Source organism: Chlorocebus sabaeus, chromosome 5, assembly GCF_047675955.1.
Source record: "Chlorocebus sabaeus isolate Y175 chromosome 5, mChlSab1.0.hap1, whole genome shotgun sequence".
In the NCBI taxonomy this organism is placed as follows: Eukaryota; Metazoa; Chordata; class Mammalia; order Primates; family Cercopithecidae; genus Chlorocebus; species Chlorocebus sabaeus.
The window spans coordinates 28132334-28159321 of NC_132908.1; the positions used below are offsets into that span (position 1 = coordinate 28132334).

The window sequence follows — 26988 nt, forward strand, 5'->3', positions numbered from 1 at the left end:
TCACACACGCACGGCGAGTTGTGCTCAAACATTTTAATCCTTTCTGCCCTGTTACCCCCACCCCAGATCGAAGCGTCAGCCCAGTTCCGGTGGGGGCTCAGTCCTCCGGAGTCCAGGAGTCAGGGCTCGGGGGCACTCAGCGGCCAGTGGGCAAGGTTGGGGCCTTTCCTGTCCTCGAAGCTGCACAAAGGCAGCCCCAGCCCAGAACACAGGGAGAGGGCAGAGGGATGTGCCCATCAGGCTGGGTAGGCGGGCTGGGAGCAGTCTTCCAGAAACAGGTGGCAGCCAGGGCTCATTTTCATAGCCAAGGGTCCCAGGAGCTTGGCCAATGGGCTGGTCCACGGTGGATGAGGGGCCGGAGGCTCTGGCCATCGCTACAGGCAGTGAAACTCCTGACTCTCAGTTATGGTCCCAAAGAGCACACCCAGAAGAATGGGCTCAAAGATCAAGATGGGGCCCCAGCCTCCCGCAGAGTCCTGGAGGAAGGAGTGGCTCAAGCCAGGCCCTGGGTCCAAAAGCCAACAGGGAAACACCAGGCTCCTGTCCTTGAGTGTGATGCATCCATCCTGGAAGCAGGGCCAGCTCAGTGCTCGCTGAGCCATGGGGAGAGGAGGCCCAGAGCCAGGCCCAGAGGCAGGAAAAGGATGGGCCTCAGCAAGCCCTGGGCTGGGGCAGAGTTGAAGGCCAGGTGGCTGCTACAGAGGTTGCTGTCGGGCTGGGACTCCTGGGTTTGGGGCACCACACGAGGCTGGAGTTCTGTCGCCTTGCTTTGGATCCAGGAGGCATAGCTGGAGGCCAGAGTGTACACACCAGGCCTGTTGCGGGCCCCACAGGCATCGCCCCAGCTCACAATGCCTGTCAGGTACCAGAGACCCTCCACAGGGCAGGAGAGTGGGCCCCCAGAGTCACCCTGAGGAGAGAAGCCACACAGCAGCCATCAGGACCCGGCCAGCCCTCCTTTCCCAAGTTGCACTGGTTATCTGCCCCCCGGGCCTGTGCTTACCTGGCAGGCATCCTTGCCCCCCTCCACGTAGCCAGCACACACCATGTCCTCCTGGACAAAGTGTGGCTCCTCAGGCTTGGCGTTGATGTTGTACAGGCAGTTACACGTCTCACGACTGATCAGAGGCACCTCAAGTTGCTGCAGTGGCTTGGGTGCCAGGAGGCTCACTGTGGGGGCAAAAGAGGCTTACTCTGGGCCCCTCCCCGAGTCAGCTGCCCCTCCACGCTTCTAGGCACCCAGCGTCCCACCTCACCTGAGGGGGCCACATGGCCCCAGCCAGTGACAGTGCAGTGGAGGCCGTTGGGGAAGGAGGCGTTGGCTGCAGGGAGGCAGATGGGTCGGATGTAGCGGGAGAAGGTGACAGGGCTGCTGAGTTGGAGGAGTGCAATGTCACCTTGGGAGCCCTCCTGGAGGTAGCTGGGGTGGGGGATGATGGACTCCACAGTGCTGACCTTGGCATCCTCAGAGTAGGAGTCCAGCTGGTGGGCTCCCAGCTTGACCTCATAGTCTTCCTTGCGGTGCTCGCTGCAGGCAGGCGGCAAAGGCTGAGACCCAGGAGACCTCTCCTTGTTCCCCAGCCCCTGCTGCGAACCCCTGATTCCGATCAGCCCCTTTTAGGTCTCAAATTGCACCTTAGTTTTATCCTGTAACCTCTGATCCCTCACCTTCACTCCTAACTGGTCCTTCCAGACTTAACTGACACTCTCAGACCCAACCCAAGAACCCCAGCCTCTGACCTGGATTGACCCATGAACTTTGACCTCCAACCCACTTTTGACTTTCACCATTTGGTACCTGGGGAAGCAGTGAGCAGCTGACAGCACCCACTTCTCAGACACGAGAGAGCCACCACACACATGGACGCCGTCATACGTGATGCTGACCTGCCAGGGCCACTGACCAGGGACTGCATTGCTGCCACCTGTGATACGTGCTTGGGGGGCCACACCGCAGGGGGCTGCCCAGGGAGGAAAGGAAGGGGTCAGGTTGTTAGCCTGGCCACTCCTACGTAGCCCAGGAGCTCTGATACAGAGCTTGGGAAGTGGGTTCACAGGAGTCAGCACCCCTTTGTTCCCTCCCAGGTGTGGGCAGTTCTGCCCCTTCTATTCACTACCCATTACCTAATTCAAGTCTCAGGGCAGCCTCCCTCCTTGCAAGCCTTCTGTCCATCCCGCCCCTTACAAGTCTGAAAATTTTCATAAATCCCCAATCTGACCAGGCCACAGCCCTGCTTAAACCCTTCCCTGGCTCCACGTGGCCCTTAAGATAACATTCCAGACAACCATGGCACTGCCATCGGACCCGGCTGTCCCCTCTGGACCCTTCAGTCATGTACATCAGGCCACACACTTGTTTACCTGGGACCTTGGCTGATCCAGGTCACTCTACCTGGAATGCCCTTCCCTATCCTTACTGTCTGGCAAACTTCCCTTTGCCTGCGGATGCTTGACTGGAACAGCAGCCCCTCCATAGACAGGCGGGCTCCTGCTGGCTGAGTTGGGCATTGCCTCCGAGTCCCGTACCCCCCCACCTCCACCGTGCTCCCCGAAGCTACCCAATCTCACAATTGTTCCGGAGTCCACAACTGTGTCTGTTTCCACCACACCAATCTGGGTGTTCCCTAGGGGCAGAGTCCCACGTCCGCAGTGCCCGTGGCATCGTGGACATGTGTTCAACAAACCAACAGCAGAACTGGGCTCCCGTGACGTGAATGTCTAGTTTCCAGGACAGCCCCAGCCCCAACCCCATCGAGGCCACCGTTTGGAGTGGAACCCAACTGCTCTTCACAAAGTCTTCTAGGAGCAGAGAAAACGGATCCTCCTCTCCCTTATCATCATGACAATAGCCACTATTTAGAGAGCCTAGAGGCTGTGCCAGGCCTGGGAGGGGCTTTCGTTTCCTCATCTCCCTGCATCCTCTCCACAGCCCCAGGAGACGGACATGAGCAGCTTCATTTTAGAGGTGCGGAGTCTAAGGCTTAGAAAAGTGGGGGGACTTGGTCAATGACACACAGCCAGTGCATGGGGAAGCCAGGATTGAAAGCTGGTCTGACTCAGAACCGGGCTGGGTGCCTTCCAAGAAAGGAGACCCTTGGTTTGGTTCCCACAAAACCACCTTGAGGATGGGAACGGTGGCTCACACCTATAATCCCAGCACTTTGGGAGGCTGAGGCAGGAGGATCGCTTGAGCCCAGGAGTTCAAGACCTACCTGGCCAACATAGTGAGACCCCCATCTCTACCAAAAATAAAAACAAAAAAACACAATTAGCTGGGTGTGGTGGCATGCACCTGTAGTCCCAGCCACTAGGAAGGCTGAGGTGGGAGGATCACGTGAGCCCGGGAGGCTGGATCACTGAGCGGGCCGTGAGCTGTGATGGTGCCACTGCACTCCAGCCTGGGCGACGACAGACCCAGACCCTGTTTCAAAAGACAAAACCAAACCAAAAAATCACTTCAATTGCCTCACTTTGGGAGTCAGACGTGGATCTGAATCCCAGCTGCACCCTCACTGGCAGCGTGCCCTGGGCAAGTCCCTGCTTCTCTGCCCGTAAGGTGAGGGCTACAACCCCCCACTCTGGGAGCCCTAAGAGAATCTAGTTGGAAGGCAGCCCAGCCAAAGGCCAGGCACTGGTTAAACCCCAGGGGAATCCGATCCAAGTCACCTCCCCCTTCCCTCCTCCCTCACTGAGGAAAGTCTCACCTTCTGCCCCTTCCGCTCCTAGAAAGAAAGAAAGAGGAGGGGTGAGTAGGGAAGACTCGGGTTCCCTGACCCCTTAGCACCCACCACTGCTCCAGAGGGCTGGCCCCTTCCCTGGCAGAGCCGAGGTGGGAAAGGGAGGCCAAGAGCTAGGGAGGCCGTGGGTTTTCTTGGGTCCCAGACAAGGGCGCACCCCAGAAAACGATCACGTTGACTTCCTCCTGTGCATTGTCCCCACCCCGCCCCCACGTCTTCACTTACCTGTCCCCCACCGGAATAATCCAAGATAGAGCAGAATGGCCACAGCCCCCAGCTGCCCAGGCCCCAGGACCCCATTCTGGACCATGGCCCAGGACAAGGGCCCCTGGGGCAGACTCCAGGCGCACAAGGTAGGAAGCCTAGGGGTGGTGTCGAAGGCAGGACCCAGATGTTGGCTCAGAGGGAAGGATCCCAGAATCCGGGCTGGAAAGGGGCAGCAAGTGTCCAAGGCTGGCCTCTAAGGCAGGGAGCAGCCGCAACGGGAGACGCCTGGAGTATCTGCAGCGAGCAGTGTGGACAAGTCACCAGCACGGTCTGGCCACGCAAGGTCCTCCCAGGAGTGGCTGCACCTACCTGCTCGCCCCTCCCCTGGCCCCGCCCACTGGCTGGGCCCCACCAGCTCCTCCTGCCACCAAAGTCATGAGTCCTTTCAGAGCCGCAGGCCCGCGTGTGTACATGTATGTGTCTGTGTGTGTATGTATGTGTGTGCGTGTGCATAGTCCGTTTGTCCCGGTGTGTAGTGTGTATATGGTGTGGGTGTATCCCCTTAAGTGGTGTGGTGTGTGTGTGCATGCACATGCTGTGTGTGTGCGCACATATGTACGCTGTGTCCCTGTGTGTGTAGTGTGTGTTTGTGTAGTGTGTGTGTGAGTGTGTACGCACGTGCATGTGGTTTGTGTGTGTGCCCGCAGTCTCCCTGGAATGTGATGGACTCTCCTCTGCCTCAGGTCTTTCAGGTTATCTCAGGCCAGTTATGCCCCTCAGGGCCTGGCCCCAGCCCTTATTATCTGGAGCCACAGCCACTCCTCCCTCCTTCCCTCCCTCCTTAGGCTGGGTATGGGAGCTTAAGACACTAGGGTCAGCTCCCCGCCAGGCTCTTTCTGCGAAGCCTGCACCTGACGGTGGTGGTGAGCTTGTGGAGCAGCAGCAATCATCCCACAGACATTTCCTGAGTGCCTATGATGTTCCCAGGTGCCCAGGACAAAACAGGCACCAGCCCTGTTCCCCTTGAGCCCTGAGCTTGTGAAGTAGGGGTGACACACTTCAATCAAATAATCACCAACAGGCTGGCAAGGTGACTAGTCGGCTTTGGGAGGCTGAGGCTGGAGCATCGCTTGAGGCCAGGAGTTCCAGACCAGCCTGAGGAATATAGCGAGGCCTCATCTCCAAAAGAAATATAAAAATTAGGCAGGCATTGTGGTGCATGCCTATGGTCCCAGCTACTTGGGAGGCTGAGGTGTGAGGATTGCTTGAGCCCAGGAGTTCAATGAAGCATTGAGCGTGGTCGCACCACTGCACTCCAGCCTGGGCAACAGAGGGAGACCCTGTCTAAAAAAAATAAAAAATAAAAATAAATTTTTAAAAATTGCAATTACACAATAATTTCAAGCTAGGAATAGCGATGAAAAAGAATGGCATGAGCATACTGCAGCCTGGCAAAGGCTGGCATTGTGAAAGGGTCCTGGAGGAACTGCCTTGGGAACTGAGACCGAAAGGGGTTATAAAAGGTGGTAAGGTGAAGATGCGGGGGATGGATTGCAGAGGGCAGAGGCTCAGGGAAACAAAGCCTGCCATGTGGCTGCAGTGGGGGTGAGGCATGTCCTCTTTGAGGGCCACTCTGGCCGTTCAAAACACCTGTTGAGGCTGGGTGTGGTGGCTCATGCCTGTAATCCTAGCATTTTGGGAGGCCAAGGCAGGAGGATCACCTGAGGTCAGGAGTTGGAGACCAACCTGGCTAACATGGCAAAGCCCTGTCTCTACTGAAAATACAAAAAAAATCAGCTGGGTGTGGTGGTGCATGCCTGTAATCCTAGCTACTCGAGAGGCTGAGGCAGGAGAATCACTTGAACCCAGAAGGCAGAGATTGCAGTGAGCCGAGATGGCGCCACTGCCCTCCAGCTTGGGCGACACAGCGAGACCCTGTCTCAAACAAAAAACAAAAAGGCAAAAAACAAAAAACACCTGTTGGGTCTGAGCTTCAGGAAAAGCAGAGCCTAGAGTCCTCACCTGCTTTCTGGAGACCAGATGTCTGGGGTCCAGGCTGGAGGTCAGGTTATTCCTGGGGTGGGTGAGTGGGAGGGGCCTGACTGGAAGGAGTGTCTTAGCTGGGAGGAGGGGGCAAGACATGGGGCCTGGTGGGTGGGTTTCAGTAGAGGAAGGGGTGAGTGTAGTGTTTGTGGAGATGGCATGGGGTGACTGACTGGGTATGGGAGCAGGTGGGGATGTACGCACTGTGAAGATCCTGGGGAGTATTATAGCTGGCATGTGGCTGCTAAGGCTAAGCCTGGCTTCGTAAGAACCTCTGCCCTTCTCCTAAGCCTCCCAGTGAAAAATTCCAGCTTCCCTTTAGGCCCTTTACCCCCTTCCTCTTCCTTCTCAAGCCAGAGATTGTGCCTAGCCCGAGAGGCGACCCCTCTGCCACCCTCATCAGCTGGCTTTCACCCCCAAACCTATCCTTCCTCAGGTCCCCATTTGTCCTTTTTCTTTCTCTTTTTGAGACAGGATCTCACTCCGTTGCCTAGGCTGGAGTTTAGTGGTACAATCATGGCTCACTGCAGCCTTGAACCCCTGGGCTCAAGTGCTTCTCCCTCCTCAGCCTCCTCAGTAGTTGGGATTACAGGTGCATGCCACCATGCCCAGCTAATTTAAAAAAAAAAAAAAAATTGGCCGGGCACGATGGCTCACGCCTGTAATCTCAGCAATTTGGGAGACTGAGGCAGGCGAATCACGAGGTCAGGAGTTCGAGACCATCTTGACCAACATGGTGAAACCCCATTTCTACTAAAAATACAAAAATTAGCCAGGCATGATGGCACGCCCCTGTAATCCCAGCTACTCAGGAGGCTGAGGCAGGAGAATCGCTTGAACCCGGGAGGCGGAGGTTGCAGTGAGCTGAGATTGCGCCATTGCACTCCAGCCTGGGCAACAGAGAAAGACTCCATCTCAAAAAAAAAAAAAAAAAAATTGTGGAGCTTCAATGTGGTGGCTCACACCTGTAATCCCAGTACTTTGTGAGGCCAAGGTGGGAGGATCACTCTTCGATATTAGGAGTTTGAGACCAGCCTGGCCAACATGGTAAAACCCCGTCTCTCCTAAAAAATACAAAGAAAATTAGCCAGGCGTGGTGGTGCATACCTGTAATCCTAGCTACTCGGGAGGCTGAGGCAGGAGAATCACTTGAACCCGGGAGGCCAAGATTGTGCCACTGCACTCCAGCCTGGGCAACAGAGGGGACTCCATCTCAAAATAAATAAATAAATAGGCCAGATGCGGTGGCTCATGCCTGTAATCTCAGCACTTTGGGAGGCTGAGGCGGGTGGATCATCTGAGGTCAGGAGTTCAAGACCAGCCTGGCCAACATGGAGAAACCCAATCTCTACTAAAAATACAAAAATTAGCTGGGCATGGTGGTGGGCGTCTGTAATCCCAGCTACTCAGGAGGCTGAGGCAGGAGAATTGCTTGAACCTGGGAGGTGAAGGTTGCAGTGAGCCGAGATTGTGCCATTGCACTCCAGCGTGGGCAACAATAGCAAAACTGTTTCAAAAATTAAAAATAAATAAATAAAATAAATAAAAATACAAAAATTAGTCGGGCGTGGTGTCTTGGGTCTGCAATCCTAGCTACTTGAGCTGAGGCAGGAGGATCGCTTGAACCCAGGAGGCGGAGGTTGCAGTGAGCCGAGATTGCACCACTGCACTCCAGCCTGAGCATCAGCGTGAGACTATCTCAAAAAAAAAAAAAGGTGGAGATGGGGGTCTTGCTTTGTTGCCCAGGCTGGTCTGGAATGCCTGGCCTCAAGTGATCCTCCCAAAGTGCTGGGATTACAGGCATGATCTACTGCACCCTGTCTCTGGTTTTGCTTTACTTTTTAATTGTACATTCACTGGCTGGAAACCACCTTCCCTTTTCCTGTGCTCAAACATCACTGGTATGACCTCCTCCCGATCCCAGCCAGGGGTGTCCACATGTGTCCTCACTAGATTGGGAGGGCTTTGTGGGCTTATATATCAGACTCCAATTGTGCCACGACTTAGTAGCCACCAGAGAACACGGGTTGAATGAATGCAGGAAGGTGCAGGTAAGCAGTGGGTGAGGGAGTGGGGTTCACATACAAGGGAACCAAGTTCTGGGCAGAATGTGAAAGCAGTGGACCCTTGAAGGGCCCATGTGTTGTGTGTGGGGGGGGGACACATCGGAGCATCATGCATTGAGATGTGTCTATGGCAGGCAGCGAGGGCAGCAGGTCTGAGCTGGGGTTGAGATGTCCAGCACGTGCCGAGGGTGCTGACTCCACTGGACAGGTGACACACAGCCAGCTGGCCACCCGACCTCCCTGCCCTGGGGCAGGAATGAAGGAATCGCTGCCAGGTTATCAGCGTGCATTTCCTGAGAGCCCAAGACCTGACTCAGAGGCCGGAGGAGGGAGGAGGGAGGGGACCTCCCCCTTGGGCTTCCCGCTTAGCCTTTGATGCCCAGCCCCTCAGCCTGCCCACAGCAATTCCACAAGGCCACACAGGTGCCTGTGTTTACAACTTTACTGTCCCGCTCCTCCCGCCACCCCCAAGGATTCCTAGGTTCAAAATAGCCCGGGCACTGAGGCCCAATTAGCCCGAGCCTCTGCAATCTAGGTGGGTGGGGCCCTTGAGGTTCAAGCTGGCTGGGACACATTCCAGCCCCGCTGGGCGGGAAGTAGAGGGTGGAGAAGGGGGAAGTGGCGCCGGGACCCTAGCCCCTCAGCTCTGGATCAGGAGAGTCAGCAGGAGCAGGAAGTGGACTGCACGCGGGGATCCTGAGGCTTTGGCCAGTTCTGGGGGACAGAGGTTGCTGCCTCCAGTGGGCCAGTGTGGGGAGCCACTGGAGGGCAGGAAGTGGGCCTCTCCCACTGTCTGGGAGATCCAGGCCTCTTCAGGACCAATGGCGGCAAACAGCTCCCGGCTCCCTTGAACAGCCATGCCCACGAGGACCCAGGAGCCTTCTGTCGTCTGGCATAGGAGAGGCGGTGCTGAGGTCATCTGCAGAGTTGGAACGAGGCCGCGTGGGTCTGCTGCCCTTCCTCTTGGTCCCCTGCCCCTTTCCCCAGGGTCTGGCCACGAAGCACTCTGGTCTGCATCCCTAGACATCCAGGTCCCCAGTTTCTCTCCGGGATCCAGCTAGGGTCCCATTTGGGGCCAAACACCCAATAATTCCAGTCCTGGCCGGGTGCGGTGGCTCACACCTGTAATCTCAGCACTTTGGGAGGCCAAGGTGGGCGGGTCATTTGAGGCCAGGAGTTTGAGTCCAGCCTGGCCAACATGGTGAAACCCCATCTCTACTAAAAATACAAAAATTAACCAGGCGTGGTGGTGCATGCCTGCAATCCCAGCTACTAGGGAGGCTGAAGCAGGAGAATTGCTCGAACCTGGGAGGTAGAGGCTGCAGTGAGCCAAGATCATGCCACTGTACTCCAGCCTGGACGACACTGCGAGACTCAGTCTCAAAAAAAAAAAAAAAAAAAAAAATTCCAATCCTGCTCTCTCTCTAGGGTACCACAGTCCAACACTGCCTCTCTCCTGCCTACTCCAGGATGCCCAGGCCCCTTTACCTCACATCTGTTCTCCTGCCCCTCTGCATACAGGACACAGAGGGTTCCAGGGGGCAGGATTCCCTGATAGAGGCAGTGGCAGATTCGTGGTGTCAAGATGGAGACAGCGGCAGCCACAGGGACTGGGGAGAGGAGACAGAGTTGTTCCAGGGCTCTGGCCTCCAGCCACTCCTTGTTCCCGCAACCCAGGAGTCTCACCTCGGTCCTGGGGTTCTTTCCAGCCCAACACCCAGCAGCTGGCCCCCGGAGGGATACCCGCCGGGTGGAGACAGATGGGCAGGGCTGATGGGGAGGGCTCCACCCGGGAGCTCAGCTCCAGGAGGGCCAGGGGGGGCCTGAGTCCCAGGTGCCGGGGCAGCCGGATGCTGATGACCAAGCGGGATACCTGGTGGCCCTGTGGGAGGGGGCTGGCCCCTGCCCGGCCCAGATACACTTCAATGTAAGGCACTGTTGTAGAGCCTGGCCTGTTGGAACAAGGCCCAATGTAACCTTCTGCTCCTCCCATTGCAGGCAAAGTGGGAAGGATGACTCTCTGGGGTCATGCCACTCACTCCTTCATCATCCCTCCTTCCAAATCTCCCTTCCAGGTCAAAACATCTCCCAGTGCTGTAAGATTCTTCCCTCACGCCCCACCCTGGACAGAGTCTTGCTCTGTCGCACAGGCTGCAGTGCAGTGGTGCAGTCTTGGGTCACTGAAACCTCTGCCTCCCGGGTTCGAACGATTCTCCTGCCTCAGCCTCCCAAGTAGCTGGGTAACGTTACAGGTGCCACCACCCCTGGCTAATTTTTGTATTTTTAGTAGAGGGGTTTCACCATGTTGGCCAGGCTGGTCTTGAACTCCTGACTTCGTGATCCGCCCGCCTCAGCCTCCCAAAGTGCTAAGATTACAGGCATGAGCCATTGCGCCCGGCTGTAAGATGCTTAAAGGAGACTATTCCACTATTTTAAGAGTCCTCTGGGCCAGGCACAGTGGCTCATGCCTGTAATCCTAGCACATTGGCCAAGGCAGGAGGATTGCTTGAGGCCGGCCTGGGCAACACAGCAAGATCCCATTGTTAATTTTTTTAAACAAACAAACAAACAACAAGTCTTTGGCTCTGTTCCATTCTCCCTTCCCGCCTCTCGCCTAGGAGATGAGTAAGACCCACCTGAGGACACAGTGAGTGGCTGCCAGGACCCAGCCTGGGGCCAGAAGGATCCCAGTGCAGACTCGATCACCAGCCACATGCACCTCTGCCAGCCAGGGCCAAAGGACCCCCACTGGAGCAGCCTCCGGCCGCAGGCCACAGGCTAGGGAGAGGAGGTGGCTACCTCAGTTGGGGCCCCATGGCTGACCCCTGAGCCCCTGCCACGGGTCTATGCACCCCCAGGAGCCCCTAGAGCCCAAAGGCGTCCTGCTCACCACCATGCTGTGTGTATGGGGGACAAGTCTGTGTCTCAGTCTCCTCCCCATCAGGGCCCCAGTCCCAGGTTAGCTGGTCCTCCAGGTAGGCTCCCCGAGTCACATGGCTGATCCATGGGCCATGGGTCTGCACAGGGAAGAAGGCTCGGGGACGTAGACAGTCACTGGGGAAGTCTCTGATTCCAGCCAGAAACCAGGTCCCCTCCTCCTGGCACAAAAGGCTCCAACGCGAGTCATTCTGCAGCAACAAAGTGCGTGTGTTACTTGCCTCTGCGTGTGTGCAGAGAGTATCAGAACTCCTGGGGCTTTCCAGGACTCCAGATTTTCCCATTTGCAGAAATATCAAGTTCCACATTCTCCAAATCAGACTCCAAATACTAATTTGTGTAAGAATTCAGCCCTCACTTTAGGATTCTCCTTAAATCCAGGGATAGAGAGAAACCATAGCACCAGCTCAGAGCCCGCCTCAGCCCCTTCCCAAAAGTTCTCCAGGGCCAGGCCCCGCCCCCAGTTCGTTCTGGCCCCGCCTCCACTTCGGCTCCGCCCCATTCCCAGTTCCGCAAGTCCCGCCCCTCCCTAGAGCCCACTCAGACCCGCCTTCCCCAGGCCCCGCTCCCTCCCTAGAGCCCACTCGGACCCGCCTTCCGCAGGTCCCGCCCTCTCCCTAGAGCCCACTTGGACTCGCCTTCCACAGGCCCCGCCCTCTTCCTAGAGCCCTCTCGGACATGCGTCACGCAGGCCCCGCCCCCGCCGCTTACCCAGCAGCTGCCCGCCTCCTCCTCCTCCTGGTAGGCAGGGCAGAGCGCGTGCGGCGGGTCTCCCGGCAGCGGCACTGCCGCCCCCTGGCGGCCATACAGGCAGTGGCACCACCAGCCGCCTAACAGCTCTGCCTCCAGCAGCGCGCCTGGGCCAAGCGCGGGTTCTGGAAGGGAAAAGGCAGGGAGCCCGCGCTGCGGCCCAGACGGCCCCTGCACCGCCCGGTGCCGCCCCGGCCAGCGCTGGGCCCCAGCTCACCCCCGCGGCCCCAGCGGGCCAGGCGGCAGCGGCTTCCGGGCAGGAAGTAGTGTTCCGGGTGGGGCAGGCACACGGGCCGCGGAGCCGCGCTCAGGTTCACCGGCGTGCGCAGCTGCAGCAGCGCCAGGTCCGAGGCGTCCTCCCACGAGGCATTCTCGTGCTGCACCAGGCGTGCCACCCGCTCCGCGCGCGGGCGCGAGGGTAGCAGCACGCGCCAGGCGTCGAGGTCGCGGGGCGGGCTGTCGGAGCTGCTCGGGCTGCGGGATAGGGGGCGAGGGACGTGGGCCGGATCCCGCACACGTGGCTAGAAACCTCGCACCCCTGGCTTAGACTCGCCTGGCGAGGATCCTGCATCCTGGTGGGATCCCCACGCTACCCCCCATTCCAGCGGCTCACTCACACCCCTGCCTCCGGGATTGAACTTCTACCATGCCTCTATCCACCCCTGCCAGGCCAGGACCCCTCTTTTTGTGCTGGATCCTACACCTCCGAATGGGATCCCACACGCCCCACACCCCCCAGGGGAGGGGCTGGGGCCAAATAAATGGTGTCTCAGGCTGACGTAGGGAGGGGCAAAGATCGGCTTGAAACGCAGATTTTCACTCACTGCAGAAAGCAGCTGGCAGGTGCCAAGACCCAGCTTTCAGACACTAGTGCCCCATGGCAGGGTCTGGATCCTGGTACCATCACCTGGGCCTCCCAGGGCCAGGCCCCTGGCCGCGGGGCCTTCCCGCACTCTGAGAGGTGAGAAACCTGGGTCAGTGGGCCTCCTGCACCCCAATCACTCCCAGCAGTCTCCATCCCAACTCACTCTCCCACGTCCCACTCACATCCAGGGGTGCCGCCCACTCACCAGGCAGGGCAATGGTGCAGTTCTCCCTGGGCTCCTGGGGATCTGACTGGGGCTTCTGAGGCTGGGTTGGAAAGGCAGGCCCAGGCTCTGAACCCATCACCTGTTCCCGTATCCATGCCTCATAGGTAGCCACGGCAGTGAAAACTCCAGGGCGGTTTCTCCGTCCACAGCCGAAGCCAAAGCTGGTGATTCCTGCCTGGAACCAGCGGCCACCTTCCTCACAGACCAGGGGCCCCCCAGAGTCACCCTAGTGACAGATGACTGCATGTCAAGGGGTCAGCCCAGGGACCCACCCGTTTATACTGGCCTCCTCAAAAAGGTCCTGCACCTTCTTTTGGCCCAAGATACACCACCTTCTCCCTTCTAGAAACCCTCCTTGGCTAGGCCTTGTCCTCTGCATTCCCTGGGGCTCTAAACAAAAGAAAACCCTGTAAGCAGAAGGCTGATGGCAGCCAGAGCCAAGAGCACCGGGGGAGTGCATTCAAGACCACGAAAGAGAATCCTGCAGGTGTCATCAGAGCCAAGTGATTCTTGTCCAGTTACTAGCTCAAATAATTCCCCTCCCCCTCCCTCCCTTCCTTCCTTCTTTCCTTCCCTTTCTTTTTCTTTCTTTCTTTTCTTTTTTGAGACAGCCTGGGAAATGCTCTGTTTCCCAGGCTGGAGTGCAGTGGTGCAATCTCGGCCCACTGCAACCTCTGCCTCCCGGGTTCAAGTGATTCTCCTGCCTCAGCCTCCCGAGTAGCTGGGACTATAGGTGTACACCACCGCAGCCGGCTAATTTTTGTCTTTTTAGTAGAGATGGATTTTCTCCATGTTGGCCAGGCTGGTCTCAAACTCCCGAGCTCAAGTGATACGCCTGCCTTGGCCTCCTAAAGTGCTGGGATTACAGGTGTGAGCCACTGTGCCAAGCCAGTTCCTCTCCTTTTTTGAGACGAGGTATCACTATGTTGCTCAGGCTGGTCTCAGACTCCTGGGCTCAAGTGATCCTCCTGCCTCAATTTTCTGACTAGCTGGGATTACAGGCATGAGTCACTGCTCCTGGCGATGCTGTCTTTGGTTTTTAAATTCACTTGGCCTTGGCTGGACATGGTGGCTCATGCCTGTAATCCCAGCTACTTGGAAGGGTGAGCCAGGAGATTTGCTTGAACTCAGGAGGTGCAGTTTGCAGTGAGCCAAGATCATGCCATTGCACTCCAGCCTGGGCAACAAGAGCAAAACTCTGTCTCAATAAATAAATAAATAGCCGGGTGCGGTGGCTCACGCCTGTAATCCCAGCACTTTGGAAGGCTGAGGCAGGCAGATCACCTGAGGTTGGGAGTTCGAGACCAGTCTGACCAACATAGAGAAGCACCATCTCTGCTAAAAATTAGCTGGGCGTGGTGGCACATGCCTATAATCCCAGCTACTTGGCAGGCTGAAGCAGGAGAATCGCTTGAACCTGGGAGGCAGAGGTTGTGGTGAGCTGAGATCATGCCATTGTACTCTGCCCTGGGCAACAAGAGCGAAACTCCGTCTCAATAAATAAATAAATAAATAAATAAATAAATAAATTAATTAATTCACTTGGCCAGGCGCAAGTGAATACAAAATTATCAGGCTGTGGTGGTGCATGCCTGTAATCTCAGCTACTTGGGAGGCTGAAGCACGAGAGTTGCTTGAGTGGTGGGGGTGGGGGGAGGGGGAGCTTGCAGTAAGCCGAGATTGTGCCACTACAGTCCAGCCTGGGTGACAAAGTGAGGCTCTGTCTCAAAATACACAAACAAAAAAATACACGTCAACCCCATCGCTTGGCAATCTTGTCCTCCTTTTGCAGATGAGGCTAGGAGAGATGTCATTTATCTGTTTGTCACCGGTTAGGACTCTGGCCCTGGCAGGCAGGTGCAGGGGCCTTCCCTCACCTGGCAGGTGTCCCTGCGGCCCTCTGGGTAGCCAGCACACAGCATCCCTGGCAATATCTGGAGAGTGAGGTTGAAAGGACCGGGCTGGCTGTAGAGACACTGACAGGTGGCCTCACCCAGCAGCCTTAGCTCCACTTCCTGTAGCACCCAGGGGAGAGGTAGAGGATCTGGGGGCAGAACCAGAGAGCAGGTGCTGTGAGGCAGGTATGGTGTCCCTAGTTCCCAGGATTCAGGTTTGCCCCCTGTGGCTGCTTCTTGGACATCAGCTAGATGTCCCATGGCCTCTCAGCCCATCGCATTCACCACATCTCCTGCTGCTTCTCTCTATTCTTTCTACTTCTTCATCTCAGGAATGGTCCCATCAAGCTCCTAGTGAGAGCTGCCATGCATGGTTGTGCAGGTTGTACACTGCAATAAAGGATGCAATTTAGGGACTATAATCATTAAGTCTGAGCTCTCATGTGGAGTTGTATTGGTCCAGAGACATCTTTTCACAAAGATGCCATATGGACTTGACATGATCCTGTCTCGAGTTGCCAAGCATGGAATCTGGGTGTCATCCCTGTCTCCTCTCTCAACTCCCCTCCCCCAGTCAGTTCCCAGTTCATGAAAACCTCTCATTTGTGACTTCTTGGCATTCTCACCAACTACCCTCATTGAGGATGCATAGCTTTGGGCCTGGATAACTGACCCAGTCTTCTGATCCACTCTTCACTTCAGCAATGAAGAGGAAGGTTACTCAAGTTCATTTCTGATCTCACCAAGAAAAATAAATGGATCCCACTGTCTAAACCTGGTGCTGCAGCCCCATCCTGCTTTTTAGGATCCAGAAAGGTGGGGGGAAGTACAGACAGAACTCCTTCCCCACCACACTCAGAATCTGAGGTCAAAGGCATGGTGGCTCACGCCTGCAATCCCAGCACTTTGGGAGGCTGAGGCAGGTGGATCACCTGAAGTCAGGAGTTCAAAACCAGCCTGGCCAACATGGTGAAACCCCGTCTCTACTAAAAATACAAAATATTAGCCGGGCATGGTGGTGGGTGCCTGTAATCCCAACTACTTGGGAGATTGAAGCAGGAGAATGTGCTTGAAGCTGGGAGGTGGAGGTTGCAGTGAGCCTAGATCGTGCCGTTGCACTCCAGCCTGGGCAACAAGAGCGAAACTCCGTCTCAAAAAAATAAATAATAAAATTAAATAAAATAAAAATAAATAAAAAAGAATCTGAGGTCAGGTGATGGCTGAAGCTGTACTTGGGGCTCACCAGGGAAGTTGGGGATTGTCCTGGGCATCCCTGGAGCTGGTGAGTGCTTTGGCCCTCAGTCTGATCTTAAGGCCTTCATGGTCGGCCCTCAGCAGCCTTTGCAGCCCAGGTGCTTGTCCCCTTCTCACTCCAGCCTGGCATCCTGGCTCTTCTTCATCTAACATGCCTTATCTGGGTCCTTATCTGGCCTTCATCTTCCCCCGTCTTCCTGCAATGCACCCTTTCTTTGAAAACCTCTGCAGAAATCTACTTCTCTGGGTGCCCATTGTCAGGATGGCCTGGCCCCATTCACACAAACTTCCTGGGGCTCACAGTGACGCTTCCTTGTCACCTCCCGCCCTCATGGGACCTCCACAAGCAGAGGCTGTGGCATCACCCCCTGCAGCACCTTCCCAAAGCCCCCAGGATGGGCACAGGTCTGACCATGGTCGATGGGGATATTTGTGGGGACCCTGGGAGCATGGAAAGCTTGGGTGATGGGGATAAGGGGGATGGAGATTCGGTCTATTCCCCCCCACCTTCTAACATAATGTGTGCTTATTTATTGAACTTGTTGTTTGTCTGTCTGCTAGGATGTAAACTCTGAAAAGGCAGGATTTTGGCTTTTTATGTTCACTGGTGTCTCTCTAATGCCTAACACAGTGCCTGGCACGTAGAAGGTGCTCAAGAAATATCTTGAGTGAAAGAATGACTGAGTGAATGACGGTGGGTAGGGAGAAGAGAGGAGGTGGGGAGTACAGAGATGAGTCGGGGTGGATGGGATGGGAGGAAGGCGGACGGGAGGGAGGCACAGATTGGCATTCACTGAACATCTATTATAGGCCAGCCTTGTGCTTTACTGCTTTACTATAGATTACCTGAGGTGAAATATCTAAAGTGCATTGGTTATTGCTATGCCAGGCACTGTCCTATGAACTTTACATGGATTTTCTCATTTAATCCACCCAACCACCTCTTGAAGTGGGCATGGCTATTTTCCTCGTGTTACAGAGGAGGAAATGTACTGGGTCAAGCGCTTTGTCTGACATGGTAGAGCTGGGATGGGAGCCCTAGTCGGAGCCTAAATCCAGGAAAGAAAAAACTGGAAAAAAAGGTGAGGGAATGGGGTGCCTGTGGTCTTAGTTTCCGTGGGGATTCCGTGGTCTTAGTTTGAGAATCCTTGTGGGGAGAAGGCTCCATGGTGATTGGTGTGGGATTCATCTACCGACCACAGAAACCTACCGTCCAAGACTCCCACCAGGCTCCTCTCTGTGGCCCCACATCCCCAAACCCCGCCCTAGGAACCTCACCTCCGAGGCCCCGCCCTAAGAACCTCACCTCCAGAAGCCCCGCCCTAGAAACGTCACCTCCCGAGGCCCCGCCCCAGGAACCTCACCTCCTGAAGCCCCACCTCCCCGAGGCCCCCTTTCTTGTCCTGTCCCATTCACCTGCCTCCTGGACGTCTCCCCAGCCAGTGGCCCAGCAGGCGGTGCCGTGCACGAAGCGGTGTGAGGCGCGGGGCAGGCAGACGGGCCGCACGGCGGGGCCCAGGCTGGCGGGTGAGGCCAGGTGCAGCAGGGCCAGGTCGGCTCCCAGCTCCACTTGGCTGTAGTTGACCGGCACCACGATGGCGGCCACTGCGCGGGTGTGCGCGCCGTCCAGGGGCCCGTCCTGGGAGTGCACGCCCAGCAGTACTGACCACTCGGCCGCGGGCTCCAGCGTCCCGTTCCTGCGCTCGGCCGGGGCAGTAGGAGGTTAGGTTGACCCTATAGAGGGGGCAGACCCTCTTGGGGGGAAGGGTCTCAGAGCCAGAGGGGCAGGTGCTATCCGATCCAGATTTGGTGCTGATACTCCTCAAAGGGGAAGGGCAAATCCGATCTTGAGGTGGTGGTGGGGGGTCATTGGAAAGCTGGGATTCAGACTCGGATATTCAGTGAAGTGGTGGGACCAGTATGTCAGCCTTGCCCTACTCAGAACCACGATGCCTTGAAGAGCACCTCGCTTTGGGGACAGCTCAGCTCCAAATTATGAAGTGGGGCGGGAGGAGGGGATCAACTGCGGGGGCGGGGCTGGCCTTTGGGGGAGAGGGGCTGGGTCCAGGGCGAATACTCACGTCATGAAACAGTGAGCAGCAGAGAGGACCCAGGAGGGGGCGATGAGGGAGCCCCCGCAGATGTGGCCACCCCCATGGTGCAGGCTCACCTGCCAAGGCCAGGTGCCCGGCTGCGCGTCTGAGCCCCCCACGATGCGGGTCGAGGGCTCAAAGCGCCCGCAGTCTGCAACGGGGAGCCGTGGAAGCCAAAGCCCACCTCAGGTTCCCCACTCCAGAAGCCCAGGTAACTCAGCACGAAGCCCCGTCCTCCACCCATTTCAGTTTGCCCCTCTGAACAAAGAACATAGAGGACCCAGGCTTGTCTACATTTCTGGTCTTTTCCACCTCCCTCATGGCCTGACCAGCCTTAGCCTCCTTTAAGGTCTGAGGGTGCCAAGGCCTCTTCCTTACCCAGATCTTCAGGTTCTTCCTGGGTGGGACTGAGAGCTGGGAGTCAGAGGGTAAAGAGAAGAGGATACTTGTGAGTTCCAGACCTGCACCGCCCAGCCCCACTTCCTGCTCTCCAACCCCCGACCCTATCTTCCCAATTCCCTGTCTATTCAGCAACCCCTGCCAGCACCCATGCCAGTCCTCTGGTCTTTTCTGCCTCTGCACGTGACTTTCCGCCAGTCCGGCTGCCTTACCTGAGTCCTGGAAGGCTCCTGGGATGGGACTGAGGACTGGAAAGACAGAGGCAGGCAGGAAGAGGCTGGTGACTCGCACTCAGTAGATGCCCTCCCCGACTCCCTCCCCTAGCCTCCTAGCCTCCGTCTCCCCAGGGCACCCAGGCCTCCCTCTCCCTCCTCTGATACACCGTCGCCTTCTGCTGCCTCACTTCCTTCCTTCTGACGTCCTCCTCCCCACACGGAACCCAGGAATCCTGCTCTTCAGTCCCCCAGGTGCTAGGACCCAGGCCCTTTGCAGCCACTTCTGTCCCCTGAGGTTACCAAGCATCACAACGGGGAGGAGCAGGTGCCTGGCCATGGCGTTAGAGTCAGAGGAGGCACAGCCAAGTGAAGGTCTGCTCCCTGCAGGGCTCTGTCACTGCCCAGGCAGCCCGTGACTCCTGATGGTCCCAGGGGCAGCCCCACCCTCCCTGGCTGGAGCCCATCTCTGGAAATCTGAGAGGATCTGGGGCTGGAAGGAGGAAGCTGGGGAGCCTGAAGGCCCCACCCAGAGCCCTGAGCACATCTCACGTCTCTGGAGGCCCAGGGTGGGGGTGGGGGACAGGTGTCCTAGCTCCAGGACACCTGTTGGGTGGGAGAGGGAGGGATGAAAAACACCGTAGGCAAAGGTCAAAGAGGAGGACAGTATTCTGGGTCCTTGATGAGGAGTGGCCCTTAGGACAGGGGAAGTGGCCCCTCACGGGCATGACTCATCAGAGACCTCACCTCTGTTTGGGGTGCGGCTGCCCCAGTGGCTTGGCCTTTTCTTCTCACACAGCTCTGGTTACTGGAGCTGCTGGCCAGGTCCAGGACAGGAGCCCTAGGGAATTCAATCCCATCCCAACAGAAGGATCACAGATTCCAGCAGGTTGGGCAGGGCATAGGGACCCTGGGAGGGGGCTGGGCAGGCTGGTGAGGTTGAAAAAGCCTCCACCCTGCTCTGTGTTCCAGTGACAATGCTCTCAGCTGCCTTGTCACTTACTCTGTGTGACTTTGGGAAAGTCACCCAACCTCTTGGTGTGTATCAGTAAGAGCCCATTTAAGGGACATATGACTTGACCGAGCACGGTGGCTCACTCCTGTGATCCTAACACTCTGGGAGACTGAGGTGGGAGGAGTACTTGAGGCTAGGAGTTCAAGACCAGCGTGGGCAACATAGCAAGATCCCATCTCTACAAAAAACTAAAAAATACAAAAATTGTGAACGGCAGGGCTTGGTGGTGCACACCTGTATCCCAGCTACTTGGAAGATGAGGTGGGAGGATTACCTGAGCCTGGGAGGTCGAGGTTGTAGTGAGCTATGATTGTGCCACTGCACTCCAGCCTGGGTGACAAAGCGTGGCCCTGTCTGAACAACAACAACCACCACCACAAAAATAAGAAAAAGAAGAAGAAAAAGAGGAAAGAAACATATGACTATTCAAAGAGGAGTTGAAAAGAGTTTAAGGAAGAAACTATAGAGGTGTAGTCAGGGTCAAAGTAAACCAAAGAGGCCAGGTGGCTCATGGCTGTAATCTCAGCACTTTGGGAGGCCGAGGCGGGCAGAGCACCTGAGGTCAGGAGTTCAAGACCTGCCTGGCTAACTTGGCGAAGCCCCATCTATACTAAAAACACAAAAATTAGCCGGGTGTGGTAGAACTCACCTGTAATCCCAGCTATTAGGGAGGCTGAGGCAGGAGAATTGCTTGAACCCAGGAGGCGGAGGTTGCAGTGAGCCAAGATCGCGCTGTTGCACTCTAGCCTGGGTGACAAGAGCAAAATTCCGTCTCAACAACAACAAAAAAGGAAACCAAAGAGGGATGGTAACACACCCTGGGGCCAGCAATAATGGAGAGCCCTTGCTACCTGCTGGCCTGAAGAAGCAGAGAGAGGGCAGTTACTGGAATCCAGCAAGAGCTGCAGCTGTGGAACAGATAGCTGTTAGGAGCCATGGCCTTCAGTAGAGAAATGCAGCCTTTACCAGCAGAGAGGGAGCTGGGAAAGAAAAATCCCCATCTCACTCTCCTCTCATCCTCTCTATTTTTAATCAAATCAATTAAAAAAATTTTAGAGACACGGTCTCACTCTGTCACCCACGCTGGAGTGCAGTGCTGTGATTATAGATCACTGTAACCTCGAATTCCTGGGCTTAAGTGATCCTCTGGCCTCAGCCACCTGAGAAGCTGGGACTACAGGCATGCACCACCATGCCCAGCTAATGTTTTTTATTTTTATAGAGATGGGGTCTTGTTATGTTGCCCAGGCTGGTCTCAAAGTCTTGTCTCAAGTGGTCTTGCTGCCCCAGCCTTCCAAAAGTGCTGGGATCCTCCCATCCTCTGATCACCCACTGGCTCCTCTCATTGTCTGAAACCTCCCAGAGGCCAGAGTGCAAGGGAGCCCATTATATGGTCCATAAAGGTCACTCCTGGGGAACAAATCAGGGTGGACAGTAGAAATGCAGGGTCAACCTGGGAATATCCACACATGTATATCTATCTTCTTATCGATAATACCAGCTAATAATAATATTGGTCTATGAGTCCAGTTGCCCTAGAAAACAGGCCTAGGCAAAGCCTGCATGCTTATGCTTAATTGGGAGGTGCAATCCAGGGTGGCAAGAGTGAGGGAAAATGAGAAGTGAGCAGGAAGAGGGAAAATGCAAATTCAGCCGCCCAACAACGGACTGGACTCAATTGATAAATCTGCTAGCCTTAACCCGTCCACAGGAAATGATGGAGGTAAACTGAGTCTTCACTTCAGACTTCTTAACAATCAGAGCCTCCTCAGCCATTTGTTTAACTTGCTGCTTGAGTATTTATTTGCCCTTCAAAGGATAAAGAACCAATCATTTGACAAAAACTCAGAAAAATGAGGTAATGGGCAAAGGTAGGAAAGAAGAGAGTGCAGGTGTCATTAACGCAAAACATGCATGCCCTGGAGACCGTCACTGATACATCGCTTGCTCCAATTTAGCAGTTAATAAACATTTTGGAGCTGGGTGCAGTGGTGGTTCACGCCAGTAATCCCAGCACTTTGGGAGGCCGAGGCAGGTAGATCCTGAGGTCAGGAGTTCAAGACCAGCAGCCTGGCCAACTTGGTGAAACCCTATATCTCTACTCAAAAAAATTAGCCGGGCGTGGTGGCATGTGCCTGTAATCCCAGCTACTCGGGAGGCTGAGACAGGAGAATGGCTTGAACCCAGGAGGCGGAGGTTGTAGTGAGCTGAAATTGCACCACTGCACTCCAGGCTGGGCGATAGAGCGAGACTCTGTCTCAAAATAAATAAATAAATAAATAAATAAATAAATAAATAAAATTTTTGGGCCAGGTACAGTGGCCCAAGCCTGTACCAGCACTTTGGGAGGCCAACATGGGAGGATTGCTGGAGGCCAGGAGTTCTAGACCAACCTGGGTGGCATAACACGATCCTGTGTGTAGCGGTATGCACCTGTAGTCCTGGTTGCCCAGGGGTTTCTCCATGTTGGTCAGGCTGGTCTCGAACTCCTGACCTCAGATGATCTGCCTGCCTCGGCCTCCCAAAGTGCTGGGATTACAGGCATGAGCCACTGCACCCAGGCAAGATAATGATTCTTAACTCTTTCCCCAACCCAACAGACATGAGGAGTAGGATTTGCTCTTAAATAGCACAGACGTTAGCCAGGCACGGTGGCTCCCGCTTGTAATCCTAGCACTTTGGGAGGCCGACGCAGGTGTATCACCTCAGGTCAGGAGTTCGAGACCAGCCTGACCAACATGGTGAAACCCCGTCTCTACTAAAAATACAAAAAATTAGCCAGGCGTGGTGGTGGGTGCCTATAATCCCAGCCACTTGGGAGGCTGAGGCAGGAGAATCACTTGAACCCAGGAGGCGGAGGTTGCAGTGAGCTGAGGTTGCACTATTATACTCCAGCCTGGGAAACAAGAGCAAAACTCCGTCTCAAAAATAAATAAATAAATATTTAAAAAAATAGCACAGAGGCTTGCCAAAGCAATGGATCTTGTGGGAGGAAGGAGAACATTTTCCTGTAGGGAGACAGATTGGAATTTCTGGAGGAGCAAGTGCAGTTTGCAAAAGCTGCCCAGGTGATTCTGATGGTTTCACCACTCTAAGATGCCGTTGATTGCAACTAGCAGCCAAGGTAAGGAGGGAAACTCATGCAGGAGTCTCTCTCTTCCAGGTTCAAGGACAGAAAATAAATTTCTCCTTGGAGCCAGATGTGCCAGTGATGCCTGTAGTCCCTGCTACTCTGGAGGCTGAGGTGAGGGGATCATTTGGGCCCAGGAGTTCAAGTCCAGTCTGGGCAACATACATTGGGAGATCATGTCTCTTTACTTGGGTATAATAAAATCTTTCTTAACAACATCATGTCAAAAACAGCAAATAGTTTCATGAGCTTTTTTTTTTTTTTAGATGAAGTTTCGCTCTTTTTGCCCAGGTTGGAGTGCAATGGCATAATCTCAGCTCACTGCAACCTCTGCCTCTGGGGTTCAAGTGATTCTCCTGCTTCAGCCTTCCAAGTAGCTGGGATTATGGGAGCCCACCACCATGCCCTGCTAATTTTGTATTTTTGGTGAAGATGAGGTTCCACCATGTTGGCCAGACTGGTCTCAAATTCCTGACCTAAGGTGATGTGCGTGCCTTGGCCTCCCAAAGTGCTGAGATTACAAGTGTGAGCCAGCATGCCTAGCCTTTTTTTTTTTTTTTTAGAGATGGAGTCTTGCTCTGTAGCCCAGGCTGGAGTGCTCACTGGTCATAGCTCACTGCAGCCTGGAGCTCCTGGGCTCAAGTGATCCTTCTACTTCAGCCTTTTTAGTAGCTGAGACTACAGATATGAGCCGCCATGCCTGGCTACAAAATTCTCTTTTCTTCTTTTTTCCCTATGCAAGCTGGTGCTAAGGGCAATTTTATTTATTTATTTATTTATTATTTATTTATTTAGACAGCTCTGCTGTGTCACCCAGGCTGGAGTGCAATGGTCTGGTCAAAGCTCACTGCAGCCTCAAGCTCCTGGGCTCAATCGATCCTCCCACGTCAGTCTCCTGAGTAGCTGGGACTCCAGGCATGTGTCACCATGCCCAAGGTTGATTTTTGTAGTGCTGCTTAATTTCAGCCTATGACACCATAAACAAACCACAGTTAATAAAATAAGGATATGTGGTGGTGCCCCTGGGTAAGAGAGGCGATACATATGCAGTTCTCTACTGGTCTCACTAGTGGAAGGGGAAATGATAGGTGAACTAGTATATTAGTTTTCCATTGCTGATGTAACAAATTCCCATACACTTAGTGGATTAAAACAATACCAACTTATTTTGTTATAATTTTAAAGGTTAGAAGTCTGGCACTGGGCCGGGTATGGTGGCTCACATCTGTAATCCATCCCAGCACTTTGGGAGGCCAGGGTGGGTGGATCACTTGAGATCAGGAGTTCGAGACCAGCCTGACCAACACAGTGAAACCCCATCTGTACTAAAAATACAAAAATTAGGCCGGGCGCGGTGGCTCACGCTTGTAATCCCAGCACTTTGGGAGGTTGAGGCAGGTGGATCACGAGATCAGGAGTTCGAGACCAGCCTGGCCAACATAGTGAAACCCCGTCTCTACTAAAAATACAAAAAATTAGCCCGGCATGGTGGTGTGCGCCTGTAATCCCAGCTACTCAGGAGGCTGAGGCAGGAGAATCGCTTGAACCTGGGAGGTGGAGGTTGCAGTCAGCTGAGATCACACCACTGCACTCCAGTCTGGGCAACAGAGTGAGACTCTGTCTCAAAAAAAAAAAAAAAAAAAAAAAAAAGACCAGGTGCAGTGGCTCATGCCTTGTAATCCCAGCACTTTGAGAGGTTGAGGCAAGAGGATCACTTGAGCTCAGGAGCTTGAGACCAGCCTGGAAAACATAGTGAAAACTCATCTCTATTCCTAAAAATAAGAATTAAAAAAAGATAACTGGCAGAATAGACGAAAGCTAAACATATGCCTGTATTTTGACCCAACAATCAAGATCCTAGGTATAGACCTAAGAGAAATGAGGATGCCATAAGGCACATGCAGAGCATGGCACTCATAGAAGGTCTAGACACAAGAGCCAAGATCCAGAATGTAAATGTCCGGCCCCAGGAAGATTGATAAATTGTGGCGTATCATACAATGAAATACTGTGCAGCAATACAAAAGAATGAATTACTGATATGTACAACAACATGGATGAATCTTACAGATTTTTTTTCAACAAATATGTGTCATACTGCATGATTCCAATTATATGCAATTTAGGAACCAGCATAACTAATGCCCAGTGGTAGAAGTCAGAATAGTGGCCGGACGCGGTGGCTCATGCCTGTAATCCCAGCACTTTGGGAGGCCAAGGCAGGCAGATTACTTGAGGTCGGGAGTTCAAGACCAGCCTGGCCAACATGGCGAAACCCTGTCTCTACTAAAATACAAAAATTATTTGGGTGTGGTGGTGGCACACGCCTGTAATCCCAGCTACTCGGGAGGCTGAAGCAGGAGAATTGCTTGAACTTGGGAAGCGGAGGTTGCAGTGAGCAGAGATCGCATCACTGTACTTCAGCCTGAGTGACAGAGCAAGATTCCATCTCAAAAAAAAAAAAAAAGGAATCAGAATAGTGGTTGTTTCACGGGTATATACACATGCAGAGTTTCACTGAGCTGTACACTTAAGATCAGGACTTCCTATGAACTTAGCTAGAGAAGCTGAGGTGGGAGGATCTCTTGAGCCCAGGAGTTTGAGACTAGCTTGGATAGGATAATGAGACCCCATCTCTAGCAAAAAAAAAAAAAAAAAAAAAAAAAAAAAAAAAAAAAAAAAAAGTTTACACCTGTAATCCCAGCACTTTGGGAGGCCAAGGTAGGTATATCACCTGAGGTTGGGAGTTCAAGACCAGCCTGACCAACACAGTGAAACCCTGTCGCTACTAAAAAAGAAAATACTAAATGAACTGGGCATGGTGGTGCATAATTATAATCCCAGCTACCTGGGAGGCTGAGACAGGAGAATCGCTTGAACCCGGGAGGCAGAGGTTGCAGTGAGCTGAGATCGTGCCATTACACTTCAGCCTGGAAAACAAGAGTGAAACTCCGTCCCTAAAATAAAATAAAATAAAAATTAGCCAGGCATGGTGTCATGCACCTGTAGTCCCAGCTACTCGGGAGGCTGAGGTAGAAGGCTCACTTAAGTCCAGGAGGTTGAGGCAGCAATGAGCTATGATTGCACCACTGCACTCCAGCCTGGGTGACAGGGCGAGACTCTGTCTCCAAGAAAAAAAAAAAAGAAGAAGAAAGAAAGATAAAAAGAACTATATGGCTATTCCACATGAGTAAAAAGAAATAAAAAGAGACAAAACACACTTTGCAAATAAATGGATTCCATGGATTCCAGGGTCAATTAAGAAAAAAACAAACGAACTAGCTCCAAAAATGCTTTCCTGGACCAAAAACGTTGGGAAAAGGTGCAGCTTTACATTAGATAACACCAGGGCATGTGTGTAATGTCGTTTTTGAAAGCTTAGCTAAAATAATGAAACCCTTCAGCATTTGGAAAAACAAGAAAAGCATGCTTAACCAAAGATGTTGATATTACATTTCCTGACAAAAGAGATCATGTCTTTTAAATTATTTTGGTATCAGGTTACTTTTTTCTGAATTGGCTTTGTCACTAAAACGGCTGGTTATCACTGACATAGAAAAAAAGGCATTCTTCAGATAATCCTTGATAGTATTGTTGCTCTCACCAAGCTTTCCAAAGGTGCTGACCAGAGGGAGCGGAAGACTGTTTCACAGCTCAAGCACACAGCCACATACGCTCCACACCCGGGAAGCCCAGCAGCGCGACATCTCACTGTGAAAAGAGGAAGCCAGAAGCTGGGAGTCACTCCACTTCTGCTCAGGTCTGTTCTGTGGAAGATACTGTGGGCAGGGCCACATGTCTCCTCGAAAAATAATCTGGGCTGTCTGTCCTCATGCACACCAGAATGGGTGCCATGACAGAGAAAGCTGAATTTTATTTTCACTTTTTATTTGAGACAGAGTCTCACTCTGTTGCTCAGGCTGGAGTGCAGTGGTGCTATCTCCACTCACTGCAGCCTCTGCCTCTTGGGTTCAAGTGATTCTCCTGTCTCAGCCTCCCAAGTAGCTGGAATTACAGGCACCCACCATCACGCCCAGCTAATTTTTGTATTTTTAGTAGACACAGGGTTTCATCACATTGGCCAGGCTGGTCTTGAACTCCTGACCTCAAGTGATCCACCCGTCTCAGTCTCTTAAAGTGTTGGGATTACAGGCGTGAG

General features: G+C 54.0%; 2 protein-coding genes across 3 annotated transcripts; both read right to left on the reverse strand.

Annotated features, from left to right (window-relative positions):
• Positions 1-11: 11 nt before the first annotated feature.
• PRSS8 (serine protease 8) lies at positions 12-8384 on the reverse strand. The gene is made up of 6 exons (XM_007990642.3): positions 3963-8384; positions 3705-3722; positions 1799-1961; positions 1257-1528; positions 1004-1170; positions 12-910 (listed from the first exon to the last, which is right to left on the reverse strand). The coding sequence occupies exons 1-6, from the start codon at positions 4045-4047 to the stop codon at positions 584-586; spliced, it is 1032 nt and encodes a 343-aa protein (XP_007988833.1). The 5' UTR covers positions 4048-8384; the 3' UTR covers positions 12-583.
• A 95-nt stretch (positions 8385-8479) lies between these two features.
• PRSS36 (serine protease 36) lies at positions 8480-19381 on the reverse strand. Of its 2 annotated transcripts, XM_007990615.3 has the most exons (15): positions 18988-19381; positions 18685-18720; positions 18452-18487; positions 18062-18224; positions 17397-17677; positions 14709-14875; positions 12811-13057; positions 12565-12694; positions 11958-12214; positions 11702-11865; positions 10944-11181; positions 10690-10831; positions 9740-10005; positions 9542-9663; positions 8480-8972 (listed from the first exon to the last, which is right to left on the reverse strand). In XM_007990615.3, exons 1-15 carry the CDS (start codon positions 19022-19024, stop codon positions 8694-8696), a joined length of 2565 nt encoding a protein of 854 aa, XP_007988806.1. In that variant the 5' UTR covers positions 19025-19381; the 3' UTR covers positions 8480-8693. The 2 variants fall into 2 exon arrangements, with proteins under 2 accessions (XP_007988806.1, XP_007988814.1); XM_007990623.3 differs by lacking the exons at positions 9740-10005; positions 10690-10831.
• Between the last annotated feature and the right edge of the window lie 7607 nt (positions 19382-26988).